Below are 14848 nucleotides of genomic sequence, written 5' to 3' on the forward strand. Positions count from 1 at the left end.
AAAATACAATGTTGAGGGTTTGATTTTGTAGACTTTTAGTCAGTTTCTCTCACTAAATGTTTCTTCAAAATGAAAAATGGAAATACTTTTACTGAAATACATACTTTAATTAATTTGAAGTGGCTGTGTGCATCTAAAGAGGAAGAGGATTGGTAGTTTCACTTCATATCATAATGTTAATGTAATGGTAAAAGTAAATTACATTAAGTAGATTAAATTAGCTAGATAAGTCACCCATCTTAACATTTGAGGAAGTGCTATTTAATCACATAGACATGCAGGAATTGAGCTAGGCTCACTATTCGCCATTCCTTCAGACTGCATATAGGCATGAAAAGAGAAAAGATGTTCTACTTCCTACTTATAATTCCCCACTATCCCTCTAAGGGGAGATTCTGCAGACTGTGTTTTTGTGAACACATCATGGCAAAAGGCAGCTGTGGCTGGCAAGATGGCATTGTTGTTGATCTCACACACTTTTTTTTCTCACCTGCACCCACTTGATATTTTAGTGACTTGCTGTGAACTTGACTTTGCCTAATGCGGAGAGGAGGCGCAGTAGGGGGAGCGTATCAGCAGCAATCAAAGGGCACAGTGCAACTTCAGTATCGCTGGTGTTTCTGCTTGCAGCGCCCACCTGCACAGAGTAGGTCAGAGGTACAAACTACAGTCGTGTTCTGTGATTTGTTTATGTGGCTTTTACCAGCCAGCATGTATAAACAGACCAACAATTTTGTGGATGATTCATTTGCTTTAGTTAGATTTTCACATATTTCTGTCAGACAGAGTATACTGTAGGTTGACTTAGACATTTTTCCTTTATTTATTTATTTTATTTATATGATTTTAGTTACACATGTGCAAATCTAATTTTGACAACCTTAGAACAGACAAATCCTGGCGCACCCCCCTGTGATCTTTGGCGCCCCCCTTAGGGGGGCCCGGACCCCAGGTTGGGAGCCACTGAGCTAGACGCTACTCTGTGTTGGTTTCCCTGGAATGTGTCAGAAAGTCTTGATAGTTTGGAGGTTCACTCTCCGTCCAGTTTCTAAGTACAGTATGACCCTCTTAGCAGCGGTATTGGCGACTTTTAGCCATTTAGAAAATGTAGTGCTCACATCTTTGATATGTTTTGTATTGTTTTAGAGGCATAAACTTGGGTTGATAGTTACCGATGTCCCCAGACTGTTGCTGATCTTCTCCATAATCTTTTGCTAGAAAGTGACCAGTCAGTGGCAACTAAAAACATGGGCACTATATCACCTAGGCTGGAGTTGCATCTCCAGCATAGGCTGGATGGCATCAGGGCCTTAGACATCTTTCAATCCATTCATCTGGTGTCTGATGTAAATAATCGCCCTTCAACACAGTTCTGTCACTGTCTGCTATTGTGCTCTCAGTGGGGATTGTGGATGTGGCTGTATCCGCTGTTGATGTCATAGACTGACTGGTGAACACCGTGTTACTGGGCGCACAACAATCACATCAGTTGTCTTTTTTCTTCCCAACAGGTTTCACAAAGCCTGCAGCGTGGTATTTTGTAATTGCAACATAAATTGGCCGTGGCTGCTACGAACATGTGGTGGTGCAGAATCATGGCTGTGATTAGAAAAAAGTTTTAAATAATGCAGCTGGAGGATTTTTTCAGAAGAAGTTTTCAAATTTGCAAAGTTTTATCTGGATAATTAGAAGTGCTTTGGTGCTGAAAATAGGAATATAATGAGAAGATTTACACAATCATGCAATCAGTGTAAGCAATCAAATAAATGGCTTAATCTGAATATACAACGGGACGTTCCCAATCAGTGAAAGAACATTAAGTTGCTCTGGCCCCCAATTGTTCCCAAACTGGGAAGAAACATTTCCTTTATAACCCATGCATAGATGGTACACAAACTCTATTATTCCTTTTCTGGGGTATTGTAACCATGGCAACACAATGTTTTGCTCTAATTAAGCAAAGTTCATAAGCCCCCAGAGGCACTATAGGCCTGCTTGGTGTTACTGGACCAACCAATAGGCCTAAATCAGGCCAGGAGCATCTGCCCTGTTTTGGGAAATGCACTTGTTTTTTTTTACTTACTTAGATTAGACAAAAAAAAAATTGATATTAATTTGATCTCTGTGTGTTCAGTAGAGAGTGTGATCCTGAATGTGTTTAGATTCAATTCCAACTTTATTCTCATTATACTTGCGTACCGTGAAACATGGAGCATAGAGGCAGGTTAATTCAAGTGTGCACTGTACACTTTGAACATATTGTGCAGACAGACAGTAGTAACTTGCCATCTCTGTGCTTGAATTGCCTCAGCCGAATAGCAATTAGCCTTGTCGGAAGATAAAACATACACCTTCAGACAATTTAAAACAATTGTATTTCCATGCTGCATCTTGTTGGCTACGACAGATTCACCTGGGGTTTGCTCAGTATTAGAAATTGAAGGAGTGCAGAGCCAGTAACTTAATGATGAGGACAGGACCACTGGGCCCAGGTGTTGCTTGCTAAGTACATTGTGTTTTTAATTTTTACTTGGCTGCCGGTGATATTCCAACCCTGTCTCCTACAAAATTACTTTCCCATACAACTAAACTGCATTTTCAATTACGTTTGGAGAGAAGCGTATTTTCTCCTGGATTGTGGTCGCAGTTTTAAACACGTGGATAATGTTGTAAATTGAAACTAAACACAAAACTACTTAGTTAGGTTTAGTAAAAAAAACAAACATCTTGGTTTGGCTTAAAATGACTATGTTTGTTACGCAATTAAAATACGGACGTAAATTTAAATAAGTGAACGTTGACTTTTGGGTCTCCTGGGTGAAAGTCCAGTGTTTGTTCGACCCATCCACCACCCCGACCTCCTCCCTATGCAGACTTCCATGGATTATCATTACAAACGTATAGTGATAGGTGAAAAACAAACGTAATCCGCAACAAAACACATTTCCTTCAAAACGTAATTCACAATGCAGTTAAGTTGTATGGGAACCTAATTTTTAGGAGACAGGGCTGGATATTCTGTGTAAGCCAACAATGAATTTATCTACTTTTGCTACGTTTGCCTGCATATTCAAAGCCTGCTATATCTTATTCCTCTGTGCAATGGAGCTCCATTGTTCTCCAAAAACACATCAGTGAGCCATATTGTTACAATCCCACATACACTGTTGTGTAGCATGTATTGATTCACAGCTAAAAATAGTCTCCAACAAATGCAAATTTACTCCTGTTTGAGTAACATTTGCTAAAAACCACAGCATCCAGCTGTTTAGGGAAACTACTTAGCCTTTTTTTTTTTTTTTAAATGAAACTGTATGTATATTTCTGACTCATTTGTAAAGATTTACATCTCCAGTTTGTGCCCTTTTTGTCCTTATCCGAATTCGAAGCTCTAGGCATAGAGGGTGTTGTATGTTGTACAGATTGTGAAGCCCCAAATTTGTGATTTCAGCCTAAATAAATAAAACTTTACTTGTCAGTAGTAGCAAATGGTGGATGGGGATGAGTGCCACAGACAGTTTATGGGAGTTTGAAAGTGTTGAGAGACAAAGTTCAAATAGTTGTTTTTTGTTTTTTTTTCATAGGACTTGTTGACCAAAAGAAAAATATCAAATAGTTTTGAAGTTGTTGGAAGGCAGAGCCAGGCTGCCCTTTCCTCTCATTTGCTTTCAGTTTTGAATTTATCACTCATCTATTTCTCTATTGTGTCCTTCCCGAAACGTTGCAGTATATAAATTTCGGTGTCAGTGCTACATCAGAACTGTCAGTTCTTATACTGGCACGGAGGTTGTGCCCTTCTGTGTAGAGAGGTGTCCATAGCTGCTGACACAACTCAGCCTTGATGCGGCGTTGCTGCGTCTTCCTCTACTCAGAGCATCTGATGGATGATGACAGGGTTGGCACCGCTGCTCAAGGAGAGAGTGCAGGGCAACGCCATCTTTTACTGTTTCCCCACGCTGTCACATGAAGTGTCTCGCTCGATCCGTGTCTGCACTGTCATTGTGACCCACACGAGCAAAATTCACACACACACACACACATACATCAATTAATGTCAGTAAAGACACAATTCTCTGCTCTCATTACAGATACTTGTGCAGGTTTGCTTGTGTTTTATTCCTTAAGATAACATCCCACCTCTCCTTATCTTGCTTGTGTACACACAAACAGACTCAAACACACACACACACACAGTAGCATTGTGGGAAAGCCTTGCCTCAAATCAGATAGAGTGCATCACGAACAGATTGGATAAGACATTAATAGGAAAGTCAAGGGGACGCGGATCAGGAAAGGAACACTGGGAACAATCTTTGATTTTAGACATCATGAACTTCAATGAACATAACCTTCATTTATTTTGACATTACTGTGCGTTAGAAACCGATGACTGCCATTTTACACAGTTGAAAGGAAACACTCCCAGAGGGCTTTGTTAAGACGTAAAATGCAATCTTCATACTGAACCTTCTTCCCCTTTTTCCTCCTCTTCCAGTCTGAACCCGTATAGCTATGACGAGAGCTGCGTGTCCAGCAGCGTGGACCACCTACCCCTGGCCGCTCTCCCCCTCCTCGCTATCGTCTCGCCTCGCTACCAGGACGCCGTGGCCACCGTGATCGCCCGAGCCAACCTGGTCTACCGCAGCTTCCTGCAGTCAGAGGACGGCCAGGGATTCACCGGTCAGGTCTGTCTCGAGCTTCTTCTGCTCGGAGAGGAGAGTCTCTCATAATGAGCTGTAGACACTTTAATAGAAGTCAATGATTGTCAAAGGAAGTAAAGATTGCTTTTGAGTGGGCTGTGTAATCTGTGGGAGCTGAGTCCCTGAGAGGGCTCCACATTTCTATTTCAGCAGACCACATCTCACTCTCTTAAAGGGTGTTTTAAAGTAGGGTTTGAAGTGGAAGTACCTGATTATGGATAAGGTACTTATCCATAATAATCAGTGTATTACAGCTTGGAGAAGCAGACAGGAGTTACAGCGCAGAAGCAAAGCAATGTACTGCTGTGGACGGGGGCGACAACAAAATGTATTTTAGCCACCTAAAAGAAAGGCCAACCTAAGAAAATCAGGTAACACTTCATTTTACAGGTAAAAGAAGACACTTCTGATCAGGCACAAATCTCACCATTGTGTGACTTATTGTCTACACAAATGTAACCTAGTAGCTAATGTAATGATTCAGGGAGTTTTTTTTAAGAAATTTTAAAGTAGTTATTTGATAATTATATTTTTTTTTTACCAGCAGACATGGAAATAAAGGCTATCAATTAACTTTGCATTCTTTTCCTGGAAATGTATTAAATAAATTACTAGCTATTTATTACTGCTTATTTGGAAATAGCGGAATATTATTATTAGATAATGTTTATATTAGATATAAAATAATAATAATAATAAAAGTCCAGAGTCAAGTCACAAGTCAAGACAGCCAAACAAATTTTGAGGTAAATATTGGGGTAATTTGGCAGTAATTCCTATACAGCTATACAGTCTATGTTTCCGACGGGGAACTGAAGCCGTTATCTATGATCTCACCAAAGCAACCAGACTCTGTTGAAAAAAACTGGTAGTCCATCAACTCCCATGTTCTGCGAGGTAAAATTATAGTTTTTTTCAATGGAGTCTGGTGGCTTTGGCCAGAGCATAGATGGATGCACCGGCTTCAGTTCCCCGTCGAAAAACGGCTGTCTGACGACAAGGTAAAGTGGTGAAAATATTCTAAATATAGCATACACTAAAACTGATATCGATTTTTTTAGGTGGCTAAAATAGCTTTTGCTGCTTGTTACTTTATTACTTTGGTTCCGTGCGATAACTCCTGTCTGTTTCTCCAAACTGGGGGTGTGCCGACTGTCATCTACTGTAGGTAATACACTGATTATGGATAAGTACCTCATACAACCCCACTTTAAAACACTAGCCCCTTAACAACTACTAAGCTCTTGGTAACAAGCTGTATTTTCTAGTGAGGTAATGGCAGACTGTTCAAAATTGAGTTTAATTTAACAGCATTAGGGTAGGGCCCTAAAACACAAATTCTTTTCGCTTCATAATTAATAATAATAGTATTAACCTTCTAAGTGTAATTAAAAAGGCAGGTCGACAAGCGTTACGGTATTGTCCAACAAACAATTGTTGTTTTTCTGCGTTTCATTTATTCCTTCTATTAGCTGCAGTAGTTCAGCTGCTGTAGTGCTTGTTTGAAATGAAACCCCTCAGATTCTCAGGCCTTGAAGGCACATTATTGAGAGCCACTGATCAATACAACCCTGATGAGCACAATCAACAGCGACTAAAGACATACAGTCAAGAGGTACAAGTTAAAAACGACAGCAACAAGTGTTTACAATGAAGGTAATTCCACCAATAGCTGCTATTCTTGATTGTCTCTTGCTATTGTGGGTAGATTGGTTGTGATAGGTTGATACTTTCTGTTCTTTACTTTGGAGTTCTTTACCGGTATATAATGTCCTCCGCTTCCCACTTTGTTTCTACAACTTGGTTTGCTCATTAAGATGATTAAATTGAATCCCTGTCCTCTAATTACGCTGCAGTATTTTAATCAACTGTGCGGATTTTCATTTCTACACTTTAGATTTTTAATTGTTCATTGGCTGCTGATGGAGAAGTACTCGTATGGATCGACACCACTTAACTGAGTATGTGGTATGTTGTTCCCACTGCAAAAGTGACAAAAGGACATACATACAAAATATGAATTCACCCAATGTCAGCAGAATGTGAAGATCGACAAAACCTTCCCTCATTCTGACTTTTGAGTGTTCACACATTATTCAAAGATGGTTAGAATACCTATTTAAGTTATCGGAAATGACCCCTGTAGCTCTTCTCACCCAGTGGGAGATATCATAGCTGTCGGAAATTCCACTTATATCTGACTCGGAATTACAACTCAGAGGCCGCGTGAAACGTTTTCCCACTTGGCTGGTTGTAATTACACTCTGAATGATATGTTGTGAACGCGGCAGGAAAAAAAACAGCTTGATTTGTGAGTGTGCTGTTGATGTCCCGTAATGCATTGCTCATAGGAAATGGAGGAGCTGCTCACAGCTGCAAAACATTAAAATAAATTGTGAGTGGTGGTGAAACAACTCCAGAACGATACTGTGTAGGAAAACAAATAGAGATGTTCCAAAGCCATTTTTTTCCTTTCTAATACGATACCTGAATTTATGGCATCGGCCGATACCGAGTAATGATCCGATACCAGCGTGACAAAAAAAAATATAGATACAGTTAGTATTATTATTATTTAACAGCTCTTTACAACTGACCATATATTAATGTGATATGATTACTATCTTTTTGAATGGCCTGGCTCAGGTTAAACCCTTTGTAAAACATGAACTAATATATATAGAGGATAAATGCATTATATCTTTCTCTTATTATTCAGTTTTACTTGTTGGATTTTCCACTGTGAAATGTTGCCAAATTGCTGACATTTTCCTCGCTCTGACTACCGTTACTGTACCGTTTACCACTCTCCACTAGCACCGCACTGTTGTTTTTTCGCTATCGTCACGTGACAAACTACCTGCAAATCAGCTCTTCTTCGCTGCTCTAAAACGGTAGTTGCCAGCGTCATCCATGATACATCCAGGGCGACAGCACAGTGAAGCATACTGTTTTGGAGCGGCGAAGAAGAATTGATTTCCGGTTAAACAAGTTGATTTTTTTCTGGATTAATAAATCATAGTATCGGATCGGTGCATAGACTAGCGTACTCGCCGATACCCGATACCGGATTTTGGGAAGTATCGGACACATTTTCGATACTGTATCGGAACAACTCTAAAAACAAAAAATAAGTATTACAATTTAAGAAAAACAAAGTTTAATCAGCAGTCTGATTGATGGCCATTGGCACACATATTGCATCAGTACCTGTTAGTACAAAATGGTAAAATGCATAGTATAGTATACAAGGAATCTTGTATATTAACTTTCAAAAATTGTATGCAAAGAGTTAGTTAGTATATAGTACATTACAATAGTATAAAGTGTGAAATTTGAACGCAATGAGTGTCATGCCTTCCTCTCCCAGTGAAATATGTTGTTTTAAATTACATTCATACACCTCTCCTGTTGAGTCCTTCACTGACTGAGCTCACCATATGTGGAGGCTGTCTGAATTATATACAGTATATTTTCCGAGCAGGTATGTCTGATGGGCGACTGCGTGGGAGGTGTGCTGTGCTTCGACGCTTTGTGCTTTAGCAACCACCAGAGGCCTGGCAGCCCCAACGACAGCAGCAGGAACAACAGCACTGAGAGCCTGAAGGTAGGAACTCACTGTTGCAGTGATGATTACATAATGATGATGATGATGGTGAAGCACAGACCTGTACGGGGTTTGTTAACAGCTGGTGAAAGGACATTTTACTGGTGATAAATCATTAAGAGATCACTGCAAATAATTAAGTTTACATATATGTGTTCTAAATATCTTGTCAGTGGATTTGAATACTAAAACTGTGTACACCAGTAGCACCACTCTCTAGTAAACGAAGGGAGACTCTCATACACAGTCACCTCTGCTATGTCTATTTCCTGTCAGTTTATCAGCACAGCGCCACTATCAAGACACAGCTTGTAGAAATGTCACTGTGCAATAGAGGCAACGTCCTTGGCACTATGTTTTGTAAAGTCTCATACATAAAAGTAGTAAATAAAAGTCACAGTGGAGCTGTGTTTTCTGTGTTTTCAGTGGGGGATTTGATGGGCATCTGAATTCTTTAGCAATTTTTTGGCACCATTTTTAGCAGTTCCTGTGGTGCACATGTAACTTGTCATTTGATGTCCTTCTCCCCCTGCTAAGTGCCGCATGATCCCCACTTTCTGTCTGTCGCTCCCTCCCTCTCTTCTCCTCCCCATTCAAATCCACTCACACCTAATAGACTCACTCTTGCATAGGTACGGTAGGGTTTCCCTTCCCGCATTTCAATGTTCACCTGGGAATATGCCACAAATCCCGTCTGATTATGTTGTAATCTCCTGGTGTACCCACTGCTTCGAGTGTTTACAGTTATGTTGCACGCTCTCCTCCTTCCTCTCAGGATAACTCGGGCCTACTCGGGGAGTCCAGTCCGGATCTGAGTTCCAGCAAGAGGCTCAGTAAGAGTAACATCGACATATCCGCCCCCAACGAAGGGCACGGCCAGAGCGGGCCGCCGCTCAGCCGTAAGCAGAGCGACTCGTACGATGGAGACACGTCCACGAGCCAGCACAGCTTTTTTTCCAGGTGGGACAGTACGCATGAATATACCCACCACACACAAGGGTTGACGATATGACGATATACTATATACTATGAGACAATATAAGTCGACCATAAGTCTATTGTCTACCATCAAAGATCTTGACATGCTGTTTATATCTACCCATTTAATATCTCTGGATGTGTTAGGTTATTATGGGTAATGTTGAGAAATCATTAAGTGGGATTCATTGTTTATGATTCATGGTGTTATTGGATTTCTATATACGAGTTTTCAGGTGTTTGCTGCAGACATTCCTCTCCGTCTTTTTAATCAATAACCACATTTCTAAAATGATTTTCTAGAAAATGTTTAATATCACCTTATATATCAATATCATGATATAGAATTACCTACAGTATTCCCTTAATATACAGTATATACACTCAAATTTGCTACTTGGATAACATGGATATTTCTCAGTTTTCTATACTAGTGGTTATATACACGCTCATTTACACCAGCACACACACATACAGTACACAATCATGCACACATGCTACTCTAAGTAAGAAAAAGCTTTGGTAAACACAGATCAGAACACTGTCAATGCAAAAAAAAAAAAAATTCAAAAGACTTTCAAAGGCAAAATGCACAAGTTGTTTTTATTTATTCTCCTTAAAATGAGCTTGCACGACTTCGGTGCGAAACCAACTGTTTTATTTTTCATTGTTTCGTGCACATAACCATAATACATTAACACGTCACACACTCACAAACGAAAAAGCCTATAATCTCAATCAGATTGCTTCTTCTTCACAACAATGGTTGGTCAAACAGCATTTGTCGATCACTGATGAGTGTGTTGGGGCTTCATATGATAACCCAGATGTTGCGCGCCCGGCCCTCATCATGGTTTTCCTGGAATGTGTCACCCTGCCTCGCCGCTGCTTTTTATCAATATTTGCAGCTTGACTGCCCTGCCTGCCTACCTTCCTCTGCTGGACTATAAATAGCCTGTTTGTGCCTGCGCCAGCCGGTTTGTGTGGGCGGCCGAGCACTGCGGTGGCTGATCTTAGCCGGGACGGGGTGGCTGGAGGGGGTACAACTGCCATGTTGACTCACTTCAAGCAACCAGTGTTCCCACTTCAAATCGCACGCTCCACTAGGCTTACACCATCGCGGTAACACAGTCACTGAAGATAGGAGCCCATCTATTCACAGTTGCTCTACACCACATTGCGCTCATGGCAGTCCTCCTCTCACCTTTCACTTCTTGTTACACTCTTGATTAATCCCGAGCTTTACTGTGAGGAGGGTAACCTCTGCTCCTGGATGTGCTCTTTTCCCCTGCACCTTCCAGTGGATATTCCCAGTCAACAAGAGGGCTTATTAAAGCTCCTTTGCACACACTTTATCCCTCCTCTTGGATGGCTGTCTACCTCTGGTTCACTCCCTTTCACATGCACTTTGCTCTGCTTTGGCTCTGACTGGGAATTAGCTGCCAGATTAGCAAGCAGTGGGGCTGATGGCTTTTATGTTTACCATTTTTTACTTTACTTTGTCTCCAGTTTATCTTTGTAAGGGGTGTGTGTTTTGGCTAATTTCACTTATATTTAGACAGATGGAACAGAACTTCTCAAGTTGAGAAAAACAAACACCTAAATGGACATAATTGACGAAATCTATTCAGTCTAAAGTGCTCAGAAAAAAATAGATTATGTGCAGTTAGAGCTCCCGAAAGGCTTCGTGCATGCCTAACTGTCCATAAGGAAATCTATTTGCAGTGTTTTAGTTTAATAGGTAAGCATCAGTCAGATCTAGTCGCTGCTCTCAATAAACAGCTGGACATTTTGATACACGTTATGTGTTCCTTTCCCCATTATCCCTCATAAAACCATGTCAACCACTTACTGAGTAACAGTGAACCCGTGTAATATTTGTCATATTTATTTAACATATCGGTAACAAGCTGCAGTTATATGATAAGTGCTGTAGCTGCAAAGAGGGAAATCTAGTCAACCCAGGCAGCAAAAGTAACACTCCACTCTGTACTCCGACAGGCTATGTTTTATGTGCCGCTGAATGAAAATGTACTGTTCATAATGCCCCAATGGTTCGCTGTCTCCTCAGCTACGCATATACTACCTGTCCTTTGTTGGAGTTTGGAAGAAGTTACTACCTATGAGGATATTTTGCAGCATTTTGCCGACAGTTTCCCAATGACCTGGTAGGAAGAGTAGACTTGACACGTTACGAGAGAGAAGACAAAAAACTAAATGGAAGCGGAAGGCAGTCAAAGCACTATTGATTTGGCTTTTAAAGATGGGTCGGATGGCCGGATAATCCTTTCTCCCCATGCAGGCCTTAATGGGGAAATGTTGGCTCGCTAGAGAGCAGAGAGACCCCGTCATGGCAGAGACCGGCTCTGCTGTTCAAACAGCTGTGAGCATGATGCAGCCTGTGAAGGCTGAGCGAAGAGCTGCTCGGGCTGAGTCATAAAGGCCCGGTGCCGACAGCGACCCCAGAGTGTTGAAACCATCCAGCCTACATCAGGACAAAGCAAAAACATCACTGACTCATGTGTGCCAAGACCAAGACTTTTGCCTTCCCAATTTCATCATGCACATTATTATTAACATTTAACATTTCAGACAACCCCTGCTTTACTCTTAAAATCAAAGTGTCATTGAAAGGAATAGTTACACCCCCAAAATTATAGGTTATTGTATTAATTACTTCCCTGAAGCCACATTTACTTGTTCTTCATTCTTCATAAAACAGCTTTTAAAAGTAATGAACAATATCAATCATCATGTCCCTAAAAAATAGGGATGCTCTGATCCTACTTTTTCACTCCCAATACCGATAGCGATACCTGGGCTTTGGGTATCAGCCGATGCCGAGTACCGATCCAATACCAGTGTTTAATTAATAAGCTGTATGCCTCACTGTGTGGAAGAGACTGGGATCATTCTTTTATGTGTAAGGCAACATCAGGCCTGACTTAAACATCGCTTTCCTAACTTTGTAAAAGAAAAGGAAACAAATAAATACATAGATACAAATTTACTGATATGTTATTTATCGTTGAAATAATAAATCATCACCACCAGCTAGGAGGAACAGGAATTACAAATGTAAACCTTTTTAATGCAGCAACAAATTGGTCAAAATTTAAACAGGAAATTAAATTCCAGTATATAATGTATATGGTATATAAACATAGAATTGAATAGAATAGATCGTCCCCATTGTCACCTATACCCGATCCAGCTATTTGAGTCAGTATCCGGTCCGGTATCAGTATCGGTGCTCTCCTACCAATAGCTTCTCAAAGTAAACGTGCAGCTCAGTCTTAGTTATGCACTTGAATCCTTAGTACATACAGTACATTATAATGTTGCTGAATAAATCACTTTCACAAACTCCTCACATGCCTCCCTCCAAACCGTTTATTGGCCAGTGAATTTGAGGATAGGGAATGACTGTCAATGCAAGTATCCAAAAAGTGCGTAACCATACATTTTGACTTGTACAGTAGTCCATGGCGACAGACAGATAACATTTTATATTTTGTGTCTCCAGTTTGATGAAGGAGAGTGTGGAGGTGCGCGGCGGCAGCAGCACCAGTCTGGTGTTGAATCCCGGTCGATTCGACTTTGAGGTGTCAGACTGCTTCCTGCTGGGCTGCCCTTTGGGCCTTGTGCTGGCCATGAGACGCACTGTGCTGCCTGCCGTCCAGGGTAAGACCCAACAACACACGTGATATTTTATATCAGAGAATGCAATTCTTCACGTCCACACCTCTACAAAAGCACTCACAGATAACAGCAGTTGTTTTGTTTAATCTCCAATAGTTTTACTTTTTATTTCTAGTCTTATTATTAGTTTGCTCTTACCCTGTAAAGCACCTGACTGCACTGACCTGCATAAAAGGTGCTACTGTATACAAAGCCAGTTTGACTGATTGATTGCAATGCAACTGCAGTGAAATTACATAGCTGGATTGTCTTTTACTGATTTTCCTGTGAAAATAACCAACATTTTAAAGGTACAGTGTGTAGGATTTGGCAACATGTAGTGGTGTGGTTGCGTATTGCAATCAACTGAGTACCCCTCCTCTCACTCCTCCCTTTCCAAGACTGTTGTTTTGTGAGTCGTTGAGTGCAAAACCATGGTAACGCCGTTCGCCTCGCTCAGAGGCCTATCCTTACCATAATAACACTACTTTAGCAGCAAGAGAAGGCAGCTGTTGGTACCACGGTTTTGCACTCTGCGGCTCACGTTACTGCAGTTTCACAAGTGTGTCAGACAACTACGGTGGCCTTCAGGTATTTCATGAAAGGCTTTCTCTAGAGTCAGTGTTTGGTTTGTCCGTTCTGGGCTACATGACGGACTCCGTGAAGAGGACCCACTCCCTATGTAGATATGAAGGGCTCATTCTAAGCTAACGAAAACACAACAATTCTTAGTTTCAGGTGATTATACACTAATGAAAACATAGTTATGAATGTTATATTCCATTTTCTGTTGATAGATCCCCTGAAATGTTATACACCTTCCTTTTAAAAGGATCAGATCAGTTTGAACAGATTTTCACTTGGCTTTTACCCTTGCACTACAAGAAAGGTATTTTTTAATTGAATCCTTCTCCACTGTTTATTAAAAACGAGGTCGTCTGACAGCGAGCACTTACAGTCATAGAAATAAAGAGGAAATGAAAATGAGTCCCTCAAAATAATAGAAACCAATAAACTAAAAGTTATTTTAGTTAAACCTGAAGTTTCGTAGCCTTACCTCTGATGTTTCCAAATCCTCCTCACACAGCTACACTTCATACTCTGTATATGTCATACTGTTCCTAATAGCTCTGCCTGTCCATTGTGTTTTCTGACCCCCAGTGAGCCAGCTGCATCCAGCCTGCACTCAGATTTTCAACCTGTTCTACCCTTCGGACCCTTCAGCCTCCAGACTGGAGCCGCTGCTGCAGCCTCTCTTCCACAAGTTGCCACCGTATGCTGTGCCGCGCTACCAGCGCTACCCTCTGGGAGACGGACGCTCCATGCTCATAGGTAGGACGTGAGATTCTGAACCCTGGAAATCAATTTAGGAGCGTCTGCAGATGTGAGAGAGCAGCTCCTTCTGAATATTTCATAAGTTAATCTATTTTTCTGGTATAATTGTATTGCCGTATTAATAACCTTTTGGGTTTTGCATTTCAAAAGCTGGCGTGAAATCTTTGAGGAATTCTGTTAGCGGGACTAGATTACAGCAGCAGGCAGATTCTACGACTCAGTAATGTGAATATTCACATGTGCACACAGAGCCTCGATCCCGTATGTGTGAGCTTGCCCTGCAGACGCAGAGCTTAATCCTGCCCCCGAAGCTTCAAGTTTGAAGTAATTATACGTCATCTTCTTTTGGTGCGGTACCTTTGGCCTGTCACAGCTCTCTGCGGATCAGGCACAGTATGTGAGATATTAGTCTGCTAGTAATGGCACAGTACCGCTCTAATCCCCCCGGAGGGCCTGGTTGTCGAGACTGAGTCCTTAATGAGCCGCTGATTTATTTGAAGCATGTTTTAGCCTACTTTTGGGACATAGAGCCTTGCTCTAAACAGCA

At 41.1% G+C, this 14848-nt stretch overlaps 1 protein-coding gene across 3 annotated transcripts in view; it reads left to right on the top strand.

Moving 5' to 3' along the window:
- The window catches only part of pitpnm3 (PITPNM family member 3), a 106280-nt gene that overhangs the window by 67866 nt on the left and 23566 nt on the right, over nt 1-14848 (top strand). For all 3 annotated transcript variants that reach the window (XM_037775637.1, XM_037775638.1, XM_037775639.1), the window contains 5 exons: nt 4496-4685; nt 8185-8307; nt 9083-9267; nt 12812-12969; nt 14128-14298. In XM_037775637.1, the coding sequence (XP_037631565.1) occupies nt 4496-4685; nt 8185-8307; nt 9083-9267; nt 12812-12969; nt 14128-14298 (827 nt within the window). The remainder of the gene's footprint in view (nt 1-4495; nt 4686-8184; nt 8308-9082; nt 9268-12811; nt 12970-14127; nt 14299-14848) is intronic.

This window comes from Sebastes umbrosus, chromosome 7 (assembly GCF_015220745.1).
Source record: "Sebastes umbrosus isolate fSebUmb1 chromosome 7, fSebUmb1.pri, whole genome shotgun sequence".
In the NCBI taxonomy this organism is placed as follows: domain Eukaryota; kingdom Metazoa; phylum Chordata; class Actinopteri; order Perciformes; family Sebastidae; genus Sebastes; species Sebastes umbrosus.